The following is a 25,860-nucleotide window of genomic DNA, read 5'->3' on the forward strand; positions in this document are numbered from 1 at the left end:
AAATGACAAGTGATAAACTTCTTTGAAAAGTTATAAAAGTTTTATTGCAATTTGTGGTGCAGGAAACAATAATTCACATTACGTAACAAAGAGGAAACAGTTTTTTGGGATTTTTTTCCCCCCTCAAGTGCACTAATTCAGACCCACACCTTTCACTCAACCAAAAACTGAAGCGTTTAAGTACCTTATGAACAGGAGGCGGGCAGCCGGGCGACTGAACGTTAACGGGTCCACGGAGACGGAGGCTGAGTCGACTAGCTTTCCGTATACTTACAAGTCAAAATATAAAATTACACCCAAGAGCCCTTTCTGCGTGTGGCAGGTCCACGGCAATCCAGCCCCCCCCAGAGACACCACTACCTGAGTACGACCTTTCAACTCTCATCCTACTTTTAAGTGCCGCGGGGACGAAGGATGAGCCGGACTCCGACCCGTCTCTCTACAGGGATGGGGGGCGGGAGGGGGGGGTCCACACGGGCAACACCTCTTCAACAATGTTCGTTCGCATAGCGCACTTTATTTTTTACTTTTTTGAACTAAGCAAGGGAGGGGAACAACAGGCTGGGAATGCAGGGGGGGTGGAGAGGTGGGGGTTGTTGCAGAGCCGGGTTATGAGCCCTGAGCCTCCAGCTCCGATGCGGGGGTGTTGTCTGGCTCCTCGTCGTTGTAGATATTCTCGGCCTGGGAGGGGACACCGAGGGACAGCGGAAGGTTGTCACGCAGCACCGAGCAGAGACTGAGCGCCCCCCAACGCCACAACAACAACAATGTTCAACACGATGTCATGAATTCTGACCGCTGTGGCAGGTTGAACCACACCATTACCAACCCCCCCGTATATCTGTTATCTTCATAGTTTCACCATTTTTATTTCCTCAACACTAGCGTGTTGTTCTTGCTTTTAACCGCCAGGGACATGCCCCCAGAAATCCCAGGGCCAGATGTCATGAACATCTGCCAATAACCCCTCTTTCCCAAAACTGTGTGTGTGTTGCTGCTGCTGTATTTACCATCTGCCAGACTTGCATGATGTTGTCCTCGGACACCGAGCAGATGACCCAGGGCTCGTTGGGGTTCCAGGAGAAGTCGGAGATCTTGGCCGTGTGGCCGCCGTGAATGAACTGATAAAAAATAAATAAAAAAAAGAGCAGTCAAACAGGTTCACATTTTAAAACCAAGCGAACACGATGACCCATCGCTGCTGACTTGGTCCGAGGTTGTCGTGGTCATTTGAAGGCGACTGAAACCAAATCAGTCATCTGGATTGGAGGACATCACTCACCAGCAGCTCAGGCGGGCCGTCCTCAGCATCTTCTGCAGACTGCTCCTCCCCGATTTTACTAGACAAAGACGATCAGACAAAAAGTACGTTACGATGTGGGTGCTCTGCAGTTCATTGTGCGGAGGAGGAAGCTCTGGTAGACCCGAGGAACATTTAGCAGCTCACAGGACAGATATTTCCCTCAGAGGCTAAAAGGCTCTGAATGTAGAACTGACATTAATCCGCTGAACTCAAACACAACTCCAAATGGATCATGTTGCTCTGTGATGGATGGATTTGTTCAAAATAAAAGTTTTGCCAACAAGTTCACCATAGTAACTAATAAACAGTTGCCCCTGAATGGACAAATTAGTGAATTAATAGTTCAAGGGAACACAAACAATATCAGATTATTTTCACTACAGCACTAATATTTGCCAAAATAAAGATCAATATATTCATGTAGTGTCTGAAGCTCGTAGGTCAACATGTAAAAGGGGTCCGTGTCGGCTGAAGCAGACAGATGGATTATGAACACGGCTTCTACCTGAGATCCCAGACGTTGAGGCGCCGGTCGGTTCCACTGGAGGCCAGGATGGTCTCGTTGTGAGGGGACCATTGGACCTGAGGTTTTGAGACAGGGGCGTGGTCATAAAGCAACAATGGACTCCAAATGACCTCTCCTTGGGTCAGTAGTAGCGTCATGTGCTCACATTATATCAGTAATGAGCAGCAAGCAATCTTTAGCAGGTCAAATGAGCTTAGAGAAGCACATAAGATTATGAATACGGTTTGTTATTCATCGGATAGACTTCGGCCTGGTGCACAACGAGGTGCAGCAACTGCTGGTTTCATTGCTTCTCTTAAAAGCGATGAAGTCCTATTTGGGGTTAACATGAGCTTTGTATTTAAATGATACACCGTACCGCCGATGCAGATATTTTATCACACAGCAAGTCTCAACATCAGTTACACGGTGGTTCCCCATAAAATGGATTACAAATTGTGTGTGATGGTTGTAATTATGCTTATATTTAAATAGACAGGTGTGAGTCATCCAAGACCGAACTTAAAAGTTGAGTTTATTTATTTTTAATTATTTTAAAAGGGAAAATATGTTTGCACAGAAACTAAGTTGATTTAATCACTTTATCAATTTCAGCAGAAGAATAAAGATAATAAACTAAAGTGGAAAAGTGAGGCAATACGTACTTATTTTAGAAAGAGAAACTACATTTTACAGTATATATATTGTATATTATAATGTAACTGATTCAAAACAAAGGTGGTATGGGGGGGGGCTTCGATGTTCCATTCGTTTACCTGGAAAATTTCATCCTTGTGGGACTCGAAGGAGTGGAGCTTCAGTTTGAGGTTCCTGAGATCCCACAGTGCGACAGTCTGGGGGAAACAGAACAAGCTGTGTAGTAAACAGTCACCCTGAGTGCTCCATCGCCGTGCACAGTGCATCTGCTGAGCTCTACCTTATCAGCAGAACCGGTGGCCAGAATGAACTCGCTGTACGGGTTGAAGCTCAGACAGTTGACCTCTGCGGTGTGGGCGTCGACTGCGTGGCTGGCTTTGGATGTGGTGTTGGACCGGGTGTCCCATCTGGTGGAGGGTTGAGGAGAGTCAGCGTTTCACTTGTTTAGAACTAAAAAGAAATCTCCCGTCTCCCGTTTGCCACTCACATCATGAGTTTCTGGTCGTCGGCCACTGAGCCGAACAGCGATTCGTGGAGCAGATGCCAGGAGACGTCTTCCACCACCGCCGTGTGGCCCGTGAAGATGGTCTTGGCATCCACAATCTTCCCCTCCTTTGGGCCGGCCCCAATGTCCCATAGGCAGATGGTCTAAGGAGAAAGAAGAACTTTACTAGGGTACTTACATTTCGTATAGTAAGATGTATAGTGTAGCGCTGAGTCCAGATGGACAGACTTGTGACTGGTGTAAAGCGCAAATTCAATGCCTTCAAGCTTTAATGGTCTGACATCATCGAAGGGGCTTGACAATAAAGGTTTGGGAACTACTGCATTAGCGCCTGTCCATTGTATGTGTAAAAACCCTGTACTTCCTCTGCTCACCGTGTGAAAGAACCCGTTTGTGGCACATCCTCCTGTGAAGCTAAACGAAGGCCCCGTTGGCCTTTACCTGTAGTCACTTACGTGGTCGTCGGAGGCGCTGAGGAGGTTGCCGCTGAGGTTGGGATTCCAGGAGAGGCCGTAGCCTTCTTTCTGGTGGCCTTTCAGCCGTAGGTCAGGACTACACTCCCCGCTGGGGTCTGAAACACATCAACACTGCGTTCACGCGCCATGACGGGTGACACGAGCGGCGTGCACTCGGATGCATGTAGTGATCGAACCTGGCTTTGAAGGGTGCTTAGTGTAGTCAAAGACCAGCACGTCAGAGGTGGGAGTCTTGGTGGCAATGATGCAGTGGTTCTGTGGCATGTACCGAGCTCGGTTGACCTCTCCCTCGTGATTGATCTTGATCTCGATCTCAATCTTCCCGCTTACGGAACCAAATCCACCAAACTCTGAGGGGAGAAGAGAACCAGACTGGTACTTTGACGTTAAGGGATGGACACGTTACAACAGGAGGTTGAACCTCAGTTGGCTGGTTAGTCCATTTTACCAGGAAAGCAGAACATTTGTGGCTGGTGAATGAGAAATGAGCCTCGTCTTGACGTAAACCTGGTTTTGAAAGCTGGTTTGTTTACGTCTCACCTACGCTTCTCTATTTCTATTGTTGGTGCCTGAATATATTTTCACAGTAAGAGCAATTAATGTAACTCATGTTTGGCTTTACTGTGTAGTAGCGAGAAGAGCAGCATCCAATGTGAGCACGTGAGGAAACGGAGTGTCCAATATAAACACATGGCAACAAGAAGGCAGCAGAGAACGGCAAATAAAAAGTAAATGTTCAGATCACTGTTTATACAGACAATGATTAAATATCATTCATTTTTGGGACTGTCTGTTTGTGCATTAGAAAAATAAACTTTATAATATTGCGCCCTGCCCCTCTAATACAATGGTTGGGGAAACACTAAGCTGTACTCAAGCACAATTTAAGAGCAGGACTCAAGAACTCAGACAAATATGTAGTAAACTATTATACCAACCCTTAGTATGCCTGGTTTCCAGTGTGGTAAGATTTAGACTTGGACTCTACCTCAAAGTGATTTTTCTGTGGCCACACTAACACAGCATTACTACCTCTGGCAACACACCACAGGAGCAGTCAACCTTCAACACAGCTGGACAACGTACCTGCTGGAAGACACAATAAAACAGTTTCAGCATCAAGATGGGATCTTTAATCAATTTCCTCCACACATGAAATGTCTGACGAGGGTGTAAATACATATACGGGTCAGTGAGAACCAATTAACCAATTCATAGTAGGGTGAAGTATTCTACCGTGGTACTCCTGCAGAATAACTGCTGGTTTATTTACCTCCTTTCTCGCTGTCGTAGTGCGAGGCATCGAACTGGGCGTCATCATTCGGTACCTGGACGCTGGCGATCACAAGGTGGTTCTGCTCATCTGACGTATGGGTCCCCAAAACCAGCCTGTGAACGGCATAGTCCTTCCCCTCTGGCCTGCAGGGGTCCACGAAATGGACAGGATTTTAATTTATACCACAGGTCACTTACTGGCGGACCGCGGTCCAGATCCAGAGCCAGAAGCCGGCCCATCCAGCCCCTTTGATGTTAACGGAAAATCTCCAGCAAATAAAAGACACCCACCAAAAGCTGGGTGAGTGTCAGGCAGAGGACAGGGGTCTGCCTCCGGAGGACAATAAACAGCACCACACCGTGCGAGCAGGGAGATGGAGATGGGTGTAAAATACCTGTTGACATCTGGAAGCCACTGGACGGTGAGGCTGGGCCACTCCAGCGCGTGAGTCATCACCAGATCATACAGGAACGGGGTGTTTTTCTTCCAAATCTTGTACTCCTCATTGATGACTCTTTCTTCCACCGCATCATCGTACACTTCAAAAAAACAACATGGGATAAGTTACACGTGAGCAAGCAGCAGCAGCTACGGCGTCAGTAGATATGGTCGGATCGACCATGGGAGAGTTGATAAGTCACAATGTCATATTGAACTGTTTATACGTGCAGCTGGTAGCGTATTATGTGTTATTAAGCACTAGAATCACAACTGGTTTAAAGCTCGCTAGCCACCATTAACGTCTCGGCGTGTTTCATCCTGACAGCGTCCCGAACAAGTTTAATTAACGTTAACTTAGTTGTTAAATGTATTGTATTGCACTGAGTGTAAATAATAACTGCATTTAAATAGGAGAGGTTTGACATAGCGTGTTTATAACAAAGCGGGGAAAAAACACAACGACAGCAGCACGCAGACGGGCTGAAAGCAACAACCCCTCTCGCAGGACTCCCGTGGGCGCTACCGGTTAGCATGTCAAGCTAGCGCCCGTCTCACAGTTAAACGGCCGTGGCGCGCACACAAAGCCGCGCACGAGGGCCACCACGTTACACTATAAGTTCTTGTGATAAACGTACCCTCCTTGTCAGCCATGGCGCAAACTCTCCGCTTAGTCACGGTGCTCAAAAGCAAAGTAACTCGTTACACGCTGTTTTTAATGAATACCGCGGTTCCCCTCGCTCGCGCCGCTCCGCTCGTATCACTACAAAAGTAGGCTTCTTCCTTTTCAGCGCCGAATTGCTCAACGCGTATTGCGCATGCGTCAGTCCATGCGTACCAAAGAGAGACAACGTTGCGCACGGCCTGCGCAAGTGCGCATTGGGAGAAGTGACTGCGCAGATGTGATGTTCTGGGATGATGTGTTTTCTTCATGAGCACGCACAGCAAATGGCAGTTAACTGCTACATCTCGAAAGAGCAATAACGGCCTAGTGAAGAATGGGCTCGTTGACTTCCTTCCTTTTCCTTTGACTTGTCTTTAGTCGATTAAACGTATGTTTATGTTTTGCTGCCATGTTATGGGCCTAAAATATTTTTTTAGGCCCATAAAAACTTTTGACAAAAATCCATAGAAATACACGGGCAGTAAAGCAAATGTGCAAATTAAAAGGAGTCATTGCATAGATATTAACGTTGTAACGTTGTATCATACTGTAGTTAGCTATAATGGCCAAATGGAATAACATTGAGATGCATTAAGCTATATAATGTGCACGGCCAATTACATGTAAGCCTCTATGGCATAGAGGATTACATGCGAACATTCCCATAGAGTCTATGGAAATCAGGAATCAGGAAAATGTATGCCAAAATATGTCATACATACAAGCAATTTGTCTTGGCGGTTGGTGCGTGACAGTAGACAGTGTAACAATAGACAACAAGACAGCAGTGCACAATTAATAAAATAAAGTGAAATGCTAATGCAATGGGTTAGTATAAAATAAGAGAATAAAGTTAAAGTTAAAAATAAAAAATATTTAAAAAGTAAAAAAAAATAAAAAAAAATAAAGTGCACTATCGAACAAGTGACAAAGTGACGAGTGAGAAATGACAGTTAAAGTGGCATGTGCAGTGTGAAGGGGAGTGACCGGTGGAATGTCAGAGTCAGGCAGTGGGGGACCGGGTTCTGTTCATGAGCCCGACCCCGACGGGAAGAAACTGTTCGTGTGGCGGGAGGTCTTAGTCCTGATGGACCTCAGCCTTCTGCCCGATGGAAGGGGCACAAACAGTTTTTGTCCGGGGTGAGAGGGGTCGGCTACCATCTTTTTAGCTGCTTCAGAGACCTGGAAGCGAACAAGTCCTGCAGGGACGGCAGATTGCAGCCGATCGCCCTCTCTGCAGAGCGGATGACCCGCTGCAGCCTGCCCTTGTCCTTGGCTGTGGCTGCAGCGTACCAGACGGTGATGGAGGAGCAGAGGACGGACTCCATGATGGCCGTGTAGAAGTGGACCATCATCGTCTTTGGCAGGTTGAATTTCTTCAGCTGCCTCAGGAAGAACAACCTCTGCTATGCGAATGTTTGTTAAAAATGGACGTCATTGTTATGAGAAGTCAATTGCTTTAGCTAGCTAATGTTAGCATGTTAGCTGGAAGCTACCGTATTACATTTTCTTTTCACGATATGTAATGAGTATTAAAGTCCCACTCTGCATTCCCATGAGTTTATTTTGTAAAAGTATCTTTCATAAACAGCAAAAAACAGTTTACAGTAAATTACAATCCTTGAAAATGCAAAACATGTTCCAAATACGAGCATAACAAAGATTTGAAGGATATTTATGAAGGATAAATGAATTTCTTTTGAAAGCATGATTTCACATGAACAAGGCATGTATGATAAGAAAACGGTCTATATTACATGACAACAATAGTGGAAGTAAAGTAAAAACAACTGGCACAGAGTTAAAAGACCGTGTAGCCTGGTGTTATCTTTAATTGTAAGTAAATTATCAACAGTTTGAGAATTTAAACTGCATTGTCACACTGTATGTCACTGTACAGTGACTGAGTGTCAAACATGTTCAAAGCTCTGAGTTTCCTCACATAGTTCAGTTTACTGTCAAGTTTCAGGCGTGCAGACATGGCAACAGAAATAAAGTGTAATGTGTACCCCCCCCCCACCACCACACGCCGCACACCAACAAATATCTACGAACCAATGGACACTTTTTAATCTAAGAGTGAGCTGGAGTACAACAGTAGAGCATGCCACTATAAAAAAAACATACAGTGAACTATTTCACACGTACACAGATGTATCACGTTTCCATAAAAGGATGAGACCTAGAGCAGTCCAAGTAGAATACTGGTCCTATATTCTACAACAAGAGTAAAATATACTGTTATAGTTCATTTGAGAGTTACAATGTGTAACCCAGCTGTGCACAACACTTCATACACATATCTATGTATTTCCAATCGTCTTTTTTTCTTGGTTACATAAAAGAGTAACATATATGATGATGGAGAACGCTTGAAAATTACTCAATATTCCGCAAGTCCGTCCCTTAATTAACCCTCGTAAAAAAGTAATTTCAAGCTACAGCTACGGATCGATACAATGCAATACTCAACATATATTATAGATGGCAGAGTATGTATGTATATATATATATACACACACACATTAATGGAGCTCCCATCAAATGCATTTGTACAGTGACAGACGCTTGTGAGTGATGCAATGCAGATGTACAGGTGTGCAAAGGCCAGTGTTAACACGGATTGATGGATACTTACACTATGAATGATTATGAAGTACAGGCCACTCTTGCACAGCGTTTCATCTGGCCGTAGTGTGACAGTGAGGTGTGACGCACATGTAGAGATGCACTGGTACTGTATTTCCATTTTGACTTAATTCCCAAACTACAGTTAAAAATGACCTTCGGAACAAATATAACTTTTCAACACCTATTAAAGAGGCAGTAAGTAATCTGCTGTAAAGTACTGTAGAGATTGACGGGGCTGTGAAGTCTGCACGTTTGTATATTTTGGAGAATCCATCTCATGGGTCTTTAAAGCCTTTAAACTCGGATGGTCATGCTGTCAAATGTGTTAAATTATCGTGCCGTTGTGAAAATATGCATCGTGACTTGGCAAAGGCTACATGACAGCAGTGTAATGAAGTTGTCCCTGATGATCAGAAACCAGTGTACACGTACAGCAGCAAATGAATGTCGACTCTTGCACTTATTGAAAAGGACAAAGGGAGTCCAGTCAAGTACTTAATGCCCCTTTAAATATCCTAAACTGCACGTTTATTTCACGATACAAACCTACAAGCATCCAGTGTCACTGGATGAAAGAGAAAACACAAATGTTAAGCTGTCTGTTTGGGAGCGCTCACGATGACGACGCTCCTGACACGACCCGTGGCATCGAGCGTCAGCGCCTACGCCCCGTCGTCCACGCGGTGACCACCACGACGCCGGCATCAACGTGGGCGCGTCTTTCACACGGAAAACATACTGGAAGTCTGACGGAGAAGTGGATGTGGCAATGGCGGCCGGCGGGTGGTGCTGATGGGAAGTGTCCCAGCATCGCGGCTGCGTGGAATGATTTCATGCTTTCTTCTCTTAATGTTCCTCTATGAGCAGCTGGTTCTGGAGGACACATTAATACAGAGACACGGGTACTGTGAGCATCGCTGTTAGTTTAAAAAGTTTAAATATGAATTCAATAGATAAGCCCGTAAATGGGCTTTTTTCGCCCCCTTGCAGTGATATAATGTGACGGAATATACAGTTTAGGGCGGAGAGACAAACTTGCTTTCTACTCCATTTAATACTCATTTCTTAAAGGTTCAGAGGTTTTCACCTCTAGGGGCTCCGATGCGGCCGCACAGTCAATAGAACCACTGAAGGAAAAACATTTGGAATGTGTCTGATCAACGGTGGTTTATTTTGCTGAGTCCATGCAAGATTTAGATTTAAAAATACATTAAAAAAAGATCTCAGAAGGGAGAAAAAAGAAAGAGGGTTGTTTGGATCATTGTCTGGTGGCGACTCCCGATGATTTGCCTCCACCAGGAGGGACGAGAAGCAGTTGACACTTTGGCTAAAAGCTCTAAAACCAGATGAAAGAATAAAAAGCCTTTAAACCGGAAGCAAAAAAAAATCATCATGCGGTGAATATTATTCCCTGAGTAATTTTTGGGGAAAGTGGAAGGAAAAAGGAATACATTTAGGTCAAAGTAATATGAGAGCCCCTTACAATTTGTGAATTGTGATTAATGAATGATCAGAGTGCTCAATCCCACCTTACTCTCAGTGGCATTTGGGATGATGTCGTTGTTGGGGTCTCCTCCCTCGGAGACGCTCTTCTGGTCGTCATCTTTCCCATCCTTCTCCAGGTCGTCCTCTACGGATGAGATCCTCGACAGCTTGGAGGATTTCTGCTGCGGACACACAGATGGGGAAATGTGGGTTGGAATTCTCAGGGAGTCGTGCTTTGTAGCGATAGTTTGGTTTAATCAGAGGAGGCAACACCCCCCCTGCGCGGTGTACTGAGAGGAGACCCACAATACACCCTGGACACAGCTTGTTTGTGATGGAGGTTCTTATGAAATCTGTACGCAGCCACTTCCGGAAGATAAGCAATCAGAGTGGAATCAATCAATCAGTCCATCTACCTACTTACATATGACATCCCTCTATCAATCCATGGACCCAGCTATCTATGTATCTACCCCCCCCGCTAGCTATCATTCATCCATCTATCGTATATCCATCTACACCTACATTTACACCTACAGTACTTTGCTTCATGGTTTGTGTTTTCAGAATGTTTTGGTTTTACCAGAGAAGAAAGGGCGACGACTAACTGCTGGACCCTTTTCTGGTTTGACTGTAGGAGAGTCCGTTTCTTCACAGTGCCGTGAACGTTACCCTGATGGGAATAGCGTAGCATGTTTTCCGTGGCCATTAGAGGTGACTGTTTGTGGGGTAGTGGAGGGTCGTCGCCTGCTAGTTAGCGTGTTCTAGGAGTGGCGGCGCAGAGAGGCCTGGTGGACCCAACGCTGCTGCTGCCCACCAGCCTGCTGCCGGCTCGTTCTCCGTAGCCAGTGAAGCTTTAAGGCACAGCGGAATGAGCCCAATGTGAGCATTTCAACATGTGTTAATGTACATTTTAGGTTTGAAAACAACCAAATGATTATTCCTTCCCTGCGCCATCCGATCAGACAAAAATCACAATCTGTCCTCAGCTGAGGAGATTCCAGGTCCTTTGTGGAGCCACACAACTACACACATACACACAAACGCAGTGTTTCAATGATGTGACAGACACGGCAAACCGCTCCAGAAGAGTGCCCAAATTCCTTTGGATGCACCACATGTGCCGTGCGTAATAGAGCCCAGTTGCTAGGCAACAGCGGTTGCTAAGTGAGGAGCAGGATGCACGTGACTTTTTCAACCTGCTTCCATTTGCAGCAGCAGCGGCCTCTGTGCTAATACAGTAATACAGTATCACACAGTGGGAGTTGCCTTCAAAGCCTGAAGCTTTCCTATTTCTCCTTGTTCTTTTCAAAATAAAGATAACAGCGTAATGAAGACAATGAGAACCTAGGGAACAAAGGTCAAAATAGTGTTTGGATGAATGTAATGTGGAGAAATGGCACACAGTGAAGCTGGTGTCGATTTCATCATGAAAATAAAGCTAAAGGAATCAGCCAGGCGGTTCTATTTTGAAGAAAACCCTTAACTGAAAGACTCAAGGCTTTTGAGTTTTGTGTCCAGGAACAGCTTAGTATCCCGATACAATATGCACCAGATATATGTTGGAGGAGAAAGCTGGTAAACTTACTGCCAACAAATCCCACGAAAAGACCAACATTTCTCAAACAGAGAGGAAATAATCTGCTTGCTGGAGATGTGCTTGTAAACCACATTTGCTTTCAAAATGAACCGCGCGTGTTGTTCGTGGTACTGAAGAAACAGGACGGCCGCAACGCTGATGGCGGGTTTATCATCCCACATTCGAGTCGTCCGGAACAGGCATGAGCCCGTTTGTCCTCACGGGTGGTCAGAAGACGACGGTGTTAACTGGTTTGTTTCGAGGAGCACTGAGACCTCTAGAGATGGCAGGGCCGACAGCAACCTGTCTGCGCATGTTTTACGCCCATTTCCCGCGGAGGAGTTCCATATAGCCGATGTAGTATACGTCTCTGCTAGAGACCCCTCCAATCACAGCAGGCCCCGCCCTAAAGCATGCTCTGCTTCATGGTCTACTTGACACTATGGGCATCTTCAAAATGAACATCATGCTTTATTGAAGACTTGAAACTAGAGGTTGAGGCCTTGGACTCATGTCCACTTTGTTACATACAAATAATGTAACAATGCTACCGGTCAAACTGCCGCAAACGCCACAGAGCGGGTGACCCCCGCCTGCCCCCGGTACGATGTGTTCACCAGCTGAGGCGAGCTACCTTGGAGGTGGCTGTCTTTTTCCTCTTGGATGCCGCCTTGTCCCCCTTCAGCTTTTCCTGATCGTCTTCGTCCTCGACGGAGTCCGCCTCCTCGCCCTCGCTGCTGCCGTCGGCGGCGTCCCCCCCCTCCTCCGTTTCCGACAAACTCTGCTGCTGGATGGCCTGTGTGTGCGAAAAGAGGCCCGCGGGTTGTTTTCGTTGCCGCAAAACTGAAAGCAGAAATGGCCGCTTCCGAGTCAAGACAAATGAATGCTTCTTTCTCGCCGAGACTCCCTCTGCTGTCGATGGTTAACAATGTGGCTTTGACGGAATTCAAACCTCTCGGGCTTCTGTGCCCCCCCCTACCCCCCCTTTGTGTTTCCCTCCCACTGAGACCACCGCCTGACCTGATAGCCTGTGAACTTGACGCCAGGGTTGTTCTCGATCTCCCACAGGCCCTCGTTGAAGCCTTTCCTCTTGTTGGACTTGCCAAATTTGTCTTTGTACTCCTTGTAAGGCAGAAGATCCTTTGGGCCCAGAAACGCGCTAAACAAGCGGGGAAGAGACAGCTATTACTATTTCAACAACAGTCGGGAAAAAAGCACGAGGTTCCACAAGTCAGCCTTATCGCACATAAGTTTACTTTTGCTATTCATGTGGCAGCCTGGTCAAAGTCTATTAAGAATTCCAATATGGTGCCTACGTCTCATGGGTCCCGAAGAAGAAGATGGGGTACTTGTTGGCGGGCGGTTTGACAGCTCCTTCTGGAAGCTCATCAATCTGAAAGACAGGGAGGGAGACGCTGTGATCATTTATATATTCATAGATTTCAGAGTTGTCCAGTCCTGGATGTTAAAGTCCATCATGGGACCCTTAAATGACATGAACCACAGATGTATGACCGCGGGCTTCTGTCCCGCTCACACGTGCAATACAAGCTCCTAGAATAAGTCAGCGGTACCAAGATGCTGCGCGTAATTTGTTCCGAGAGATTAAAAATGGAGCCGCGCGGGGAACCCGCCGAGCGCCCGCGCCACGGTGACCCCACGCGCGCCTTCCAATCGGCGGGTCGTTTCCAGCAGGTGAGACGGCCGCGCTGACACGGAGGCGCCACGGGCTCCTCCGCGGATGTATAATAACGTTGGGAGCAAACAACACATGTTGAACTAACGAGTGGAAATGAATAACGGGGGGGCGTGAAATTGCGCTTCAACTCAAACGAGGTGCGCGAGGAGCGGGAAACGGATCGAGAGCGCGCAGCCCCCATCGGACCTTTTTATTAATCGTTTTAAAATAAAGAAAAATGCACTGTCTTATTATATTATGTTATTCGTAACATAACGAGTGGATGCAGCAGAGGAGTCCGCCCCGCAGCGTCCCCTCTCCCGGTACCGGCCGTGTGGCGTAAATCAACCCCGCCTCCCCCCCGCTCGCAGCGCGGCCGCAGCCTCCACTCACCCTGGCCGGCCAGTGCGGGTACCCCTTCATCTTAGCGAAGACCAGGTCTCCCGCCTTGTACTCCCGCGGCCGTGGTCGAGCCATGTCGCCGAGGGTAAACACGAAGGGTCCGACGTGACTTTGCGATCCTGAGCCGTTTCTCCACCTCAGCGCGGGGCTGAATTATCGACCATCGGTGTTTTTTTAAATCAAGACTGCAGTTTACACGGAAATAAATAATTAACAACGAAAGAAAAAAAAAAAACGCGGAAAACCGGGCCGCCGAGAGGGGTTTTCCTCTTACGACCGAATTGAGGTGTAAGCGTCACCGGGAATGGCCTAAGTTGGAGTAAGGTACCTGTGAGGAGCGCAACGCCGCCACGAACAGGAAAACTCACATTTCCGGTCAACGAAATAAAAGCTACGGTGACAAACGTCAATTTGATATTTATTTTCCTCGCATATCCTTTAATCGGCTGTACGGCGCTACGTTTTCAATTACGAAAATGAAAAACACACACACGTGTTGGCTCTACTCCCCCTCGCAAAAAGACAACATCGCCCACGTGTGAGTGTGTTACACAAGGTGAACGTTTACCAACAAAGTGATGCATCACATGTGATTAATAAAAATAACTATTGTTGCATTGACGCATGTACTACCCACGCTATGGTTTAAATCTAACATTTATTTGTTTTTTATTGGTTTATTTGACCCCAAAAAAGCTGCAGTACACTTGTACGTCCTTCAGAACTTTATTCCATAAACCACATGTTGGCTGATGTTGATGCTGTGATCATCTCTGGAAGGAGAGCACTGATTATTTGATATCAGAAATCAGGAAACATTTATTGCCATAATATGTCAGACATACAAGGCTTTTGACTTGGTGGTTGGTGCATAACAGCAGACAGTACGACAATGGACGACAAGACAACAGTGCAAGAGGAATAAAATAAAATATAATGCTATAGGTTAGTAACATAAGGCGATGGGTTAGTTTAAAAATAAAACCAATAAAAGTTACAATGTTAAAAATGTTAAAAAAAATAAAGTGCAGGGAAAGAATAAGGAACGTTGACGTCACAGTGAAGTCTCGCGATCCCGAGAGAAGTGTGTGACATGTGGCTATAACACATAATAATACTTACAGCATTGGGTTTTAGGAGAAGTTCCAACTTGGATTGAAAACCACTTTATTATAATATAACAGAGTTCTTCGTCCCGGCCTAAAGGTTTTTGAACATAACCACCTTTGATAATGATTCGAATATCTGAATTAGACTTTTGTGACATTGAGCCAGCTCGCAGAATGATATCATTATTCTTTTTATTTTAATCTCTATGTATTTAGTTATTACATTCATTTTTGAAAGCTATGTTTAAGTCAAGCCCAATTTTCCTTACAAAATGACATAATATCCTATTCTAACACTAAACAATTGCCAAAATTGTTAAATGGATCCCTAAAATAAGAATAAAATGAAAATATGTCTTTCTTAACTTTTATTTTTAACTTGATCTGAGCTGTAGCCTACTTTGATGTAAGATAGTGGTTTTGGGTTCAATGACCTCCACCTTTCCAGTCCGGCGGACGGTGAGCTTCCTCAGCCGGCGGCTCTGGTGGCATCACTCGAGAAGGACACGGCCGAGTTGTGGCCACTTCTCTGGTTCGCCCCTAACAAGACCTCCCGCCAGCGCCCAACCGGACCTCTACATCCCCTTCCGGTTCCACGGCGGTGTTGGGCACCGTGTAGGGGCAAGGGGTTGGTTAATAGCTGGGAAATTAAATCATTGACATCAATTATCATTAAGATAATTCACAAAATAAATAAATAACGGGGTGGCCCCCCTAAAAAGGGACATGACCAAACCATAGATTAAGTCTCATAATTGATATTTACTCATTAAAAGTTTCAGTTTGTACACAGGCTGTGTTCTCAGCCGGCATCACAGAACACGGCTCCTTAAAGTAGAACAGGGTTTATTCATGTCCAACAATACTTATCAGATCAGACCGAGGGCCCCAGTTCACAGCCGGCTTTCGGAGGGACTTCAGCCAACCGATCGGGGATGCAGCCAGCCTCTCTTCCGGGTTCCACTCCGAGACCAGTGGCCGGCCCGAGCGCTACAACCGGGACTCTCTCCCTTCCGTTGTGTCTCCGGGTACCTGCCGCTCCTGCTTTCGGATCTGGTTGGGAAAAGTTGCAGTCCCATCTGCACGAGCATTGGTGCGCCTGGTGTCACCTTACGACGGCGAAGGGCACGAGTGGCGTTACTTCAAACATACGGCAACCGACGAACACCGCACCCCTGCTCCTCGTTATCGTGTGGGACAGAAGGTCTGGCTGTCCACTAAGTCCGGTCGACGCTCCCCAGTACCATGAAGATAGCTCCAACCTTCCATGTTCCAAGGCGAAGCCAGCAAGGACCGGCCCACTCCCTGGGTCATTGACGGCGGACCAGCCTTCACCGTCACACGTCTGATGGTTGGGTCCTGGTTGCCAGTTCCTGGTTGACTGGGAGGGCTACGGACCAGAGGCACGTCCTTGGGTCCCCTAATACACATTCTGGGTAGGACCGGGATCGGGACATTCCTCCAGCACCCAAACCACCCTGGGCCATCAGGGGCCGGCTGTAGATCTGTGGGGGGCTGTAACCCCTCGGTAGCCTCAGGTTGGGGTTTCCCTGATTACTCATTCATCTCACCTGTATCCAATCTCTACTCCTGCTGTTTCCCTGTCATCCCCAAACGTGCCTGCTACCCTGTCAGATTATAACTGTTCTTCCTCCGTGAGTACTCTGCTTCAAGACGTTGTTTTTCCTTAGTAGCTGCCCGCATCCAGTTCAAAACACTGGTGCTCACCTACCATGCTGTGAATGGATCGGGTCCAGCTTACATCCAGGACATGGTCAAACCCTCCATCCCAACCCGCACTCTCCGCTCTGCATCTGATAAACTGCTCGTCCCTCCCTCACTGACAGCAAAACACTCGACTAGATCTCGACTCTTTGCTTTCCTTGCGCCGAAATGGTGGAACGAGCTCTCTGAAGACACCAGGACCGCAGAGAGCCTTCACATCTTCCACCGTAAACTAAAGACACACCTCTTCAGACTCTTCCTCGACTAAAAGACTAACAAATTATAGCATTTAAATTGTACTTAATGGCTGTTATCTATAGCAAGTTTTAAATCAGGTTATTTAATGAAATTGCACTTTCTTGTTTTCTGTTTTTGAGTTTGTATCCTTATGTTTAAATGCACTTATTGTAAGTCGCTTTGGATTAAAGCCTCAGCTAAATGACATTCCCTGTCAAACTTGTTTGCCTTTTTATATTTTAATAAAATACATTCACTTATACATACATATCAACACGCACAAACTTACACACACGCCTACACACAATAAACCTTAATAAAAATAATGAAATTGATCTTATGCTTCTCGGTCATGTTTAATATTTGATCATCTTATCGGCGGGGAGAGGTTTGTGTTGCCTGGGGCTCCTGGTAGGGTAAACCTTGGCAACGTGGTGTCAGGCGAGGGGCCAGGCTAATTTATGAAGAGGCAGAATAGGGTAGACGTTACCCAAGGAAGGAAGGAAGCCCGGGACCCCCATCTGGAGCTAGGCCTAGACGGAGGTCTATCATACCACAAAACATGGGCTCATCACCTGTGGAGGAAACCGATGGGGCCGAGTGCCCTGCTACATGTGTGGTAGTGACAGTGGGGGGTCTAGACGGACCAGACCTGGGCAGCAGATGCTGGATGTGGTCCTTCACCTCTCGTTGGAGAGGGAGGAGCCGAAGCGCTATCGGTTGGATCTGGTGGGGCTTCCTCCTACGCACAGCCCCGGCTCTGGACCCGAGCCCGGGGTAGGGGATGGACTCTGTTCTGTAGCGGCTCAAGGTGTGAGGTGCCAGGCGGGTGTGGAGATACACACAAGTCCTCGACTGTGTGCTGCCTCATTGAAGTTAAGCCTGGTGGACCAAAATAATGTGGTTCCTATGCTGAAGGAGCCGAGTAAGAAAGCTTGGTAAGGATGCCGATGTAAAAGGACCGAGTGCTGGATTCGAATAGTTCTTCCTGTTCGGAGGTTCCTGAGTGAAATGACCTGGAAGCACTGCAAGCGACCTCCGTGATCAGAGCTGTTCAAAGTCTCTAAATGCCAAGGAGATGAAATGCTTCCTTACGTAGCTCCTTTAGCATAAAAACTACTGGACCATCCCTTAGGAAAGGAGATCACTTGTCCCACAATTCCTTGCAGTGGCAATATTTGTTGCTGCAGACGAACAAAAAAAATAGACAAAATAAAATGCTTGAGATTGGTTTGCATATAGCTACTTACCTTGTTAAACGATCATAATAGTCTCAGGTCTGTTATCAACATTCTACCTCGGATTCTCTTTTAAATATTAAGAAATATATTTTTTCTCTACAATGGTTCTCCATTGTGATACCAACATCTTGGCACCTCCCCAACACCAAATACAAGCCCCTTGGGGGCAATTCTGAAACGAGAGCCCACAATGACAATTATCATCCAAACTGTTGGAGGAATGTTCATAATGTTTGCTACCAATTTCTACTACGACAGTATTGAATGTGAAATTGAGTCCTGAGTTTGACTATTTTATTTATTCAGTAAAAGTAGTTGTAAACAGTCATCTCTTCCTCCTGAATTCTCTGGATAATGCAGTTAAGCTTCCTTCGGTTACATTATAACTAGAAGGTTCTGCAGTTCAATGCTTTCGCCCATAAAAGTATCTTGTTGGTCCTCAGTCTTTTGAGCAAATGTTTATAATTTTTACCATTCCAACGCATTTTCAGCAGGACATCAATTGCACCCCCCCCCCCCCAAAAATACATAATTGCAATATATCGTACTCCGACAGACACTAGAGGCGTACTTTGAGAAAAATATTGCGTTCTGTTCTTGTCAGTTTAGGCATCTTGTGTCGCTGAATATGTGATTCATATCCAAATGGGGAAAAAAAAAAAAAAATTCCAAACAAATAAATAAAGGGATTATGTGAAGCGGCGACTCAGATATACGCAAAGCATATTAAAAAACGAGAGAGAGAAAGACATTGTACGACTCTTTATTTTACTTAAAAACTCAATTCGCTGCGGTTCTCATGAAAACAATTCCTGGTCAACAACCCAGTGACTTCAAGGAGAAACATGAAAATGTGTCAGTTTGTAATAGTCCAGTAATACTTTTTTTTTGGTCTCAAAATTCAATCCCGCTGTTTTACTGCAGGAAAAAAAGCCAAAGGGATGATTTCTACGGCTCATCATGCAGAGATCAGCAACCTGTGCAACATCCACTTCCCCCGGCTGCTTTGTTTTGTAAAGCCGCAGCCTCGTAGTGCTATCAAAAACCTTTATTCAACTTTTAGTTAAAGGGAGAGCTGTAAAGAGAAGAAAAAAAAGGCACTCCCTAAAGTACAAACAAATCAGAGCAACGGAAAAAAAAAAGTAAAAAAAAAAAAGAATCAGCCCACTGGCATCACATCCAGGTCACGTCCCTTAAAAAAAACACTCCAGAGAACCCTTCCATTGAGAACAATGCAACAAGATGAGCTACAAACAAGCCACAGGGCCGAATGTGGAACGTACTATTTTGAGGCATCATTAATAACATTCACAATTCCCCATTTTCAGTAAACCTGCAAGCAGTTTTGAAGAGACAAAAAAATGCAGCTGACGCAACAGTAAGAACTAAAATGCTGCCGATTGAGTGATGTCATCCCAACAACGGGTGCCGGTCACCAGAAGCAGGCGCTCAATTATGCAGATAAATTGACCATTTTCGTCCATCGCCCTCCTAATGCCAAATACCCCCCAGATTTAACAAGTACGATAAAGGCTGCCAGTTATAGCTTTACCAAACGCCTACATCGTGTTTTTGGCAAAATAGCAAAGCATTTCTCATTTTTTGGTGGGGGGGGGGGGGGGGGGGCTAATCAAACTTGTTCGAAGTCATTCTGACTGCAGGTTTATACTGAAGGCTTTTCCTAAGAACTTCCACAGGCTTTGATAGGAACGGACACTAATCATGGGAATGCTTTTTGTTTAGTCAACTAGGTAAAAAAACAACCCTGTCCACAAAAAAAAAACGAACATGTTAATGTGGTGAACCCCAAATAGCGATTAGATGGCCAGGTGTCATTGGTCGCCTGCAGTAAGCTGCTACCGTGGACACGCGAGCAGTTCCAGCCAAAAAAACAAGCAGAATTCATCAGAAGCAGCAAGAGGTCTAGGTATGATGTACACGATTCTAAATAAACCTTCTAAAAACTAACAAAGCAAGTGTCTGATGAGCCACAATTTACTGAGAGGGGGCAAGTAGAAGCCTATATACGTTATATTACACCATTCTGTTCAGATTTTGTTTCTATTGGTTAGAGAATAAAGAGACGTCAGAAAAGAAATCCTGCAACTTGAAATTTCCCCTGCATTCTGGGTAAAAAATACTGAACACGTGGCAACCAAACTAAGTAAGTCTGAGCAGAGGAGAATGTGGTTAGAATGGAAATGCCTTGAATTTTGGTGCTGCCACAAAAAGAAAAGATCGATGATGACCTGCTCACAGCATCGGTGGGGTTTCTCGCAAATGGCGGTTTTCAATATCAAATACATCTTTGTAAGAAATTAACTGGATCGATGCAAAAATACTCGCTCCCAAGTAAGGAATTTACAAATGTCCTCCTCCATCCGGTGGCTGTACATCAAACATGTCTGGGCCATAAAACAATAACAACAACACACAAAAAAGCCTAATTCTCAAAAGTGGAGAAAAGGGAGCTGCACCCCCTCGATGTAAAGCAGCGCCGCTGCAGGTGACAGACGACTTCTTCATTCGATCCGTCAAATGTCGAGAGCAAAGAAGTTCTTCAGGAGGATCATTTCTGGAGGAAGGGGTCGGGTTCTTCGAGGAGCCGGCAGCACTATGCAGCCACCTTGTTGTCCTTCTGGAAATAAACAAACATTAACTCCATGCTGCACTCCTGTATTTAATAGAAATGAGCCTGGTAATCTAGGAATTACAAATCACGAATTCAGCACACAGCGGTGTGGTGAGCAGTCAGTTCTTCCATTACAAATGATTCCTCAGTTTGTCAACCCTTTCATAATTGGACAATTACATTTAAAAATAGGAATAAACATCTAGTAACTGCATGTAAAGCAATTGTTTAGTATTTGAAAGATCCAAAGATGAATAGACTACACTATTAAAACTGAATGAGATCAAATCTAAGCAACATTATGATCATTTCAAAGTGAAGTTCACAACTGCTGTTTGCAGTCCATCTTTCCCAGAGGGGAAACAACTGGATAATAATAAATTAAGTTGTTTCTTTAATCCCCTCTCGTGGTCTGAGGAGCAAACATGAAAGTCATCAGCAGAGAACGGGGCCATCTAGTGGCCAAAATGAGGGATTGTGGTAGATTGTGTACTGGTGTGGTTTGCTGATCGAATCAACACTGAACTCATCTGGAATAATAACTGCTGTTGTGAAGTTTGACTGTAAAGACGCTTCATCAATGATTGGTGAAAAAGTCCAGTTCACTTGGGTCATGTAAGACTAGGTTTAAAAAAATAAAAATAAAAAATAGAGATGCTCTAAAGTTACAGATACACTCTTATTCACTCGATCCCTCACTAAGGGTTTAAGGTCACAGCCTCATTGTTTCACTGCGCTCTGCCAATCGGACCTCGACAGAAGCCAGTCTGCCGTCCTGGCTCCTGAATGGTGGAATAGCAGCACTTGAACTGGCGTGCTAAATGCAATTTAAATTGGATTTACCCTGTATTCAAAATCAGAGAAATCCCGGCCGCCCCTGCCGCCTCTGAAGCCGCCTCGGAATCCAGGCGGAGGACCTCGAGGGGGCGCGAAGGAGCCTCTGCTCAGCGGGCGCCCCCTGCCGCCGTGGGGCCCCATGTAGCCCCGGCCGCGAAAACCTCCTCTTCCTCGGTTGTGCCTCAAGGGGATGCCAAATGTTTCAGAGTTCATTCGCCTCTCTTCTGCCCAGGTGGTCCTCCGCTCCCTGACAACACAGAGGTCGATCAGCACCCGGCTTTATTATGGGGGGCGGGTGTGGACATATAAGGGGGGCACTGCATTTGAGCATATTACGCAAACAATTATATTTAGACAACCACAAATTGGTGCCTCGTCTTTAAGCGTACTAAAGTAGTAATAGATGCATAGATTGGTCAGACTGCCCATTTTGCCTTCTATACGTGTAAAAAATTACACAATAGAAAAACAATAAAACATTCGTTGGCATCGGTAAGTGAAAATCACAAATGTTTGTAGTGTTTATTTGGTTCATAACTTCATGATGATTTAAAAATTGACTTACCTTGAAAATCCTCTTTCACCCCCTTTACTGAAAGATCAAATAAATGATTAATACATTGGCAAATTCATGTTTAAGTGATCTAGAAGAAAAAACATTCACACGCACGTCAAGATTTTTACGCATTTTCTGTTTTTAGGAGAAAGCATTTACAGGCTGTAGCGTTTAAAACGCTTCATTCTTTTCACATTTTCTGTCCAAATAGTCTTAATTCACTGTCTGAAACTCCACTTCAGCAGGTTTTGGAGTTGCTAGGCAACAGCTTAGGTTTACTTCCTGTCAGCTGATGCCATTGACAACCAGAGAAACATTTAGAATTGTGAGATATATATCTAAATACTAATTAGTGACATAACAGTACACAAATCCTGATGCTTGTTCTAAAGAAGAGCATCTGAATGCAGGCTGTGTGTTTTCTCAATTAATTGACAAAACTCATTTAAAAGAATTGTGACCATGAGTCTCAGCCACAGTTCTATTACAGAATGACATTTTCAACTTATAGAAGTACCTCAAATCATCAGCGGACAGGTTGTCAAAGAAGGACTTGGTCTTGTCATAGTAGGTGCTTATAGCGGCCTCCTCCTCCTCGTTGGTGGTGGTGGTGACTGGGGCGGTGCTGCTGCTGGTGGTGCCCTCGTTAGCTGGATGTTCAGACTCTGCTGCTTCTTCTCCATTTACCGCCTTTTCAATCTTGTCGTCTGTAATTGGAAGAAATTTTGACTGGGTGTCCAGATCTCAGTGGACAAAACAAATGAGTAAACATCCGAGCGAAGCCGCACCTTTCAGCTTGAGCTTGTTCTGGAGCTCTTTGTCGATCTCATCTTTGTTGAACTGGGCATTGGCCGTCTCAAAGTCAAAGTCTTCTTCGAAGGTCATGACGCCGTCCCTGCGCATGTTGAGTTTGCCTCTGCTGCGGTTTCCTCTCCCGCGGCCACGGCGTGGGGGCTGAGTGCCGGCTGTCAAATGAACTAAACCCACCACCCAAAAAACATCCATATACATTAATATATGGAAAACCAGTCAAACATATTGCGTCAGTGCTCCACAAGCTTTATTTCACAGCATCATTTTAAAGAATGAAAAAACAATGTCTTTGAGATTCAAAGATGTGCAGCGTACAAGACAGGGAGCCTCAACAAGGACACAGCTGAGCCGGAGCTGACAAAACATTCCCTATGAACAATCGAGACGCAGATTCAATCGCTGACTAGTACTACTAATGTAAACAAATTGTTTAGTTGCTGTAAGAGTGTTAACAGGTGTAAACTACTTACCGGCGTGGCGCTTGTTGGGATCTCGGTTTTCAAGCGCGCTGTGTTCGTGTTCTGGCTGCAACACCTTCTGGACCTCTGGAGCTAAACAGCAGAAGACATCAACTTAAGGCAACGCGGTCCGGCCGTAACTAAAGTGCTCAACATGCACACTTGAAAACAACGTTTAAACGTTTTATCAATGTTGAAAATCAAGCATGCAAAGCTTTGAACGGTCTTTACCCCTTCTCTGCTCCAGGAGGTCGGGGGGCCTCTGGTTGCCAGCGGAGGGGGCGGTGGGTCTGGTAGCCGCCGGCACTGACTGACCCCTCTGCCCTACAGGGGGAAGCGGTGCAGCGGTAGCTGATGGTGGGGCCTTCACCGTCTGCTCCAGGGAGGGACGTTTCGTTATCGAGTCCAGCTGGGGACTGATGCGCCCTGCGGGGAAAAAATGGCAGCGTGAGATCCAAACGACCTTAGATTGCTGTAAAAGGAGGCGCGGTGGAGTTTGATGTGGTTGATGGGGTCGGTTTGGGGACACACCTGTAATCATTAACAACACAAATGCCAGGTCAATGCATCAAAATAGTTGTGAATCCACAGGGGAACAAGGACCGCTGCTTACCTCCGGCTCCGGTGGAACCAAACTGCTGAGCTGCAAGGGGCGCGACACCAAACTGGCTGTATGGCGGAACGGAGGCCTTGCTGATTGCTGCGTAGGACCCAGGCGGCTGGAATGACGGCCCGGCTGAAGCATTGCTGGATCCAAGTGATGACTGGGAAGACAAAAACACACCGCTGAATAACCATGACAACGCCGACTGTCAGGGACAGCACCTGTCAGTCTTAATTATCTTATTGTATTAGTGGATTTTTTTATATTACATCTGAAGTAGCCCACTAGTAACCAACCTGTCAAATGCATGAAGTGAAAATGACAATATCTACCTACGATGTGAAGGCGTAATTTCCAACCACATCATGATAGAACTTTGGTCCCAGCAAAGATTTCACTATTCTGCATAATCAAGTGTTGAAGTCATGTGTTCAATATCAATTTATACATCTTCGGACCAACAGAAACATGCCTCAGATGTAGAACTTTAAAACGGTCAAAATCTAGATTATTATATAATGCAATTCATGAGCTAAAATGTGACCGGCTATATTGTTTATCACAATTGGTATGCCTTTGTAGGTCATCATGAGCTCAGAAGAGCAGTAGTAATCAATGACATTAATTAATAACAGCTGAAGTGTGTGAAGGTGAGCTAATTTTCTATCCTTAGCATGCTGGTTTATTGGGAATCCTTAATGATGTGGAACATTAACCTTATTAGATACACCTGCGCCTCATCCTGCTGTGGAGGAGTCCTCACAAACACACATCAGTATTACTTATATAAAATAAAATTTAAAAAAAGGACTAGACCTCACAGGATGGCAACACATTGGTAAAAAACAGCCATTTTCTAGCATATATAAATCAACTTACTTGAACTATAGCAGGATCCTGAGGCAGGGAGCTGGTGGCTTTGGGTGGCTCACACACCGTGAGATCCTTTATGTCGCTCCCTCTGAAGATGATGTACTCAAACACCTCCTCCCGGGGGGGAACGGGCCGGTCGGTGGGCCGATCCTCGGTGCCGAAAGACCGAACTGTTGGGGAAATTCACAAAGGGATTATTATTATTTTATCTATACAATTATTAGACTTAGTTGATTATTAGGCCACAGCCAGGATAGAAGGTTAATTATAGAAATGTTGGTCAATGTAACGTAGAACACAGGCCTCCAACAATAAAATCTATGTTACTTTTAAATGATCATGTATAACTTGGCCGGTAGTTGAAACGTGCGGTCGCTGCAACGTTCACCAAGTTCACTTCACACACGCTCAGATTTAACATTAATAGAGCTAAGCTAACGTTATTAACCCGCGATCAACGCGTTGGCAAGAGATTATTGATTGGAACAGGGCTTTCTATTTCTCTATTACGCGGTATGCGGGTTTTTGCTCAGCTATAACGGACCGATAATTGACGGTAACCCGAAACACAAGGTAAACAAAGGACGCGCAGCGTTAACTGCAGCGCCACTTTTAGCCTTCCGTGGGCTACAAAGCTAACGTAAGCTAACACGGCTAACTGCGCGGAAACCAACGTCCGCTTGCTGTCGTTCGACACTTTCGTGAGCTTTGATAAAGACCGCGGAGAGCTGCTGTTCGCCCCCTGGTTACGTCACGTACCTTTGGCGAGAGCTACTGTCGAGTTTTCAGTGTCAATGGTGTACAGAATTCCTTCATAGCGAATCCCGGCCTTGGAGATTAGGCTAATTTTGCTGCCGATGTACGGCGTCCCTCCTCCACTCATGTTTGCCCTCGGGCTCTAAAGACACGCGACGTCAAACGGAATTGTTAAATGTCAAACGAAAGGTGAGAAGTGTTTCTTTCAGAGCCGTAGTTCCAAGACTACGTGCCACTGAATAATTATGAATGCCGTGAGAAAGCCTCGCTCGTTGCTGGACTGACTTCTACCACGACATGGCCGTTTACTTTTTCCTTCGTCCGCCGCTAAGGATGCTGGGAGAAGGGCTGCGTCTCATTGTTATGCACTCGTCTACTCTTCCTCCCGCCGTTGCCCGTTCCTGGTGAACGTTAGGGAGT

At 45.6% G+C, this 25,860-nt stretch overlaps 3 protein-coding genes across 7 annotated transcripts; all 3 read right to left on the reverse strand.

Annotated features, from left to right (window-relative positions):
• Positions 1 to 21: 21 nt before the first annotated feature.
• Positions 22 to 6,113, reverse strand: rbbp7 (RB binding protein 7, chromatin remodeling factor). Of its 2 annotated transcripts, none has more exons than XM_078085307.1 (12): positions 5,799 to 6,113; positions 5,117 to 5,261; positions 4,720 to 4,865; positions 3,623 to 3,796; positions 3,426 to 3,541; positions 2,953 to 3,113; positions 2,746 to 2,872; positions 2,585 to 2,662; positions 1,809 to 1,885; positions 1,283 to 1,340; positions 1,011 to 1,121; positions 22 to 681 (listed from the first exon to the last, which is right to left on the reverse strand). In XM_078085307.1, the coding sequence occupies exons 1-12, from the start codon at positions 5,812 to 5,814 to the stop codon at positions 610 to 612; spliced, it is 1,281 nt and encodes a 426-aa protein (XP_077941433.1). In that variant the 5' UTR covers positions 5,815 to 6,113; the 3' UTR covers positions 22 to 609. The 2 variants fall into 2 exon arrangements, with proteins under 2 accessions (XP_077941433.1, XP_040054669.1); XM_040198735.2 differs by having other exon boundaries at positions 3,623 to 3,799; positions 5,799 to 6,012.
• A 1,257-nt stretch (positions 6,114 to 7,370) lies between these two features.
• Positions 7,371 to 13,977, reverse strand: hdgfl3 (HDGF like 3). 2 transcript variants are annotated; one of them, XM_040165170.2, is made up of 6 exons: positions 13,591 to 13,977; positions 12,836 to 12,912; positions 12,540 to 12,678; positions 12,154 to 12,315; positions 9,985 to 10,122; positions 7,371 to 9,328 (listed from the first exon to the last, which is right to left on the reverse strand). In XM_040165170.2, exons 1-6 carry the CDS (start codon positions 13,672 to 13,674, stop codon positions 9,302 to 9,304), a joined length of 627 nt encoding a protein of 208 aa, XP_040021104.1. In that variant the 5' UTR covers positions 13,675 to 13,977; the 3' UTR covers positions 7,371 to 9,301. The 2 variants fall into 2 exon arrangements, with proteins under 2 accessions (XP_040021104.1, XP_040021115.1); XM_040165181.2 differs by having other exon boundaries at positions 9,985 to 10,119; positions 13,591 to 13,969.
• Positions 13,978 to 18,658: 4,681 nt separating this feature from the next.
• Positions 18,659 to 25,815, reverse strand: LOC120832511 (protein LSM14 homolog A). 3 transcript variants are annotated; one of them, XM_040198832.2, is made up of 10 exons: positions 25,444 to 25,815; positions 24,691 to 24,854; positions 23,821 to 23,971; positions 23,439 to 23,633; positions 23,220 to 23,300; positions 22,725 to 22,913; positions 22,454 to 22,643; positions 21,946 to 21,972; positions 21,387 to 21,627; positions 18,659 to 20,549 (listed from the first exon to the last, which is right to left on the reverse strand). In XM_040198832.2, exons 1-10 carry the CDS (start codon positions 25,565 to 25,567, stop codon positions 20,526 to 20,528), a joined length of 1,386 nt encoding a protein of 461 aa, XP_040054766.2. In that variant the 5' UTR covers positions 25,568 to 25,815; the 3' UTR covers positions 18,659 to 20,525. The 3 variants fall into 3 exon arrangements, with proteins under 3 accessions (XP_040054766.2, XP_077941438.1, XP_040054775.2); XM_078085312.1 differs by having other exon boundaries at positions 22,725 to 22,901; positions 25,444 to 25,789; XM_040198841.2 differs by having other exon boundaries at positions 18,659 to 20,546; positions 25,444 to 25,789.
• Positions 25,816 to 25,860: the final 45 nt, after the last annotated feature.

This window comes from Gasterosteus aculeatus, chromosome 12 (assembly GCF_964276395.1).
Source record: "Gasterosteus aculeatus chromosome 12, fGasAcu3.hap1.1, whole genome shotgun sequence".
NCBI lineage: Eukaryota > Metazoa > Chordata > Actinopteri > Perciformes > Gasterosteidae > Gasterosteus > Gasterosteus aculeatus.

Bases quoted from the DNA above. Each gene is read 5' to 3' on its own strand.
- LOC120832511 (XM_040198832.2), bottom strand. From the start codon at position 25,567: ATGAGTGGAGGAGGGACGCCGTACATCGGCAGCAAAATTAGCCTAATC. The intron at 22,914-23,219 runs GTAAGTAGTTTA...TGGTGGGTTTAG, and splicing joins TCCCAACAAGCGCCACGCCG to TTCATTTGACAGCCGGCACT. The intron at 22,644-22,724 runs GTGCGGCTTCGC...TTCCAATTACAG, and splicing joins GAACAAGCTCAAGCTGAAAG to ACGACAAGATTGAAAAGGCG.
- rbbp7 (XM_040198735.2), bottom strand. The intron at 3,800-4,719 runs GTAAATAAACCA...CTCTTCTCCCCT, and splicing joins CTACGACAGCGAGAAAGGAG to CAGAGTTTGGTGGATTTGGT. The intron at 1,122-1,282 runs GTGAGTGATGTC...ATTTTTTATCAG, and splicing joins ACGGCCCGCCTGAGCTGCTG to TTCATTCACGGCGGCCACAC.
- hdgfl3 (XM_040165170.2), bottom strand. From the start codon at position 13,674: ATGGCTCGACCACGGCCGCGGGAGTACAAGGCGGGAGACCTGGTCTTC. The intron at 10,123-12,153 runs GTAGCTCGCCTC...GTGTGTCCGCAG, and splicing joins AAAAGACAGCCACCTCCAAG to CAGAAATCCTCCAAGCTGTC. The intron at 9,329-9,984 runs GTGGGATTGAGC...TGTGTCCTCCAG, and splicing joins CAAATGCCACTGAGAGTAAG to AACCAGCTGCTCATAGAGGA.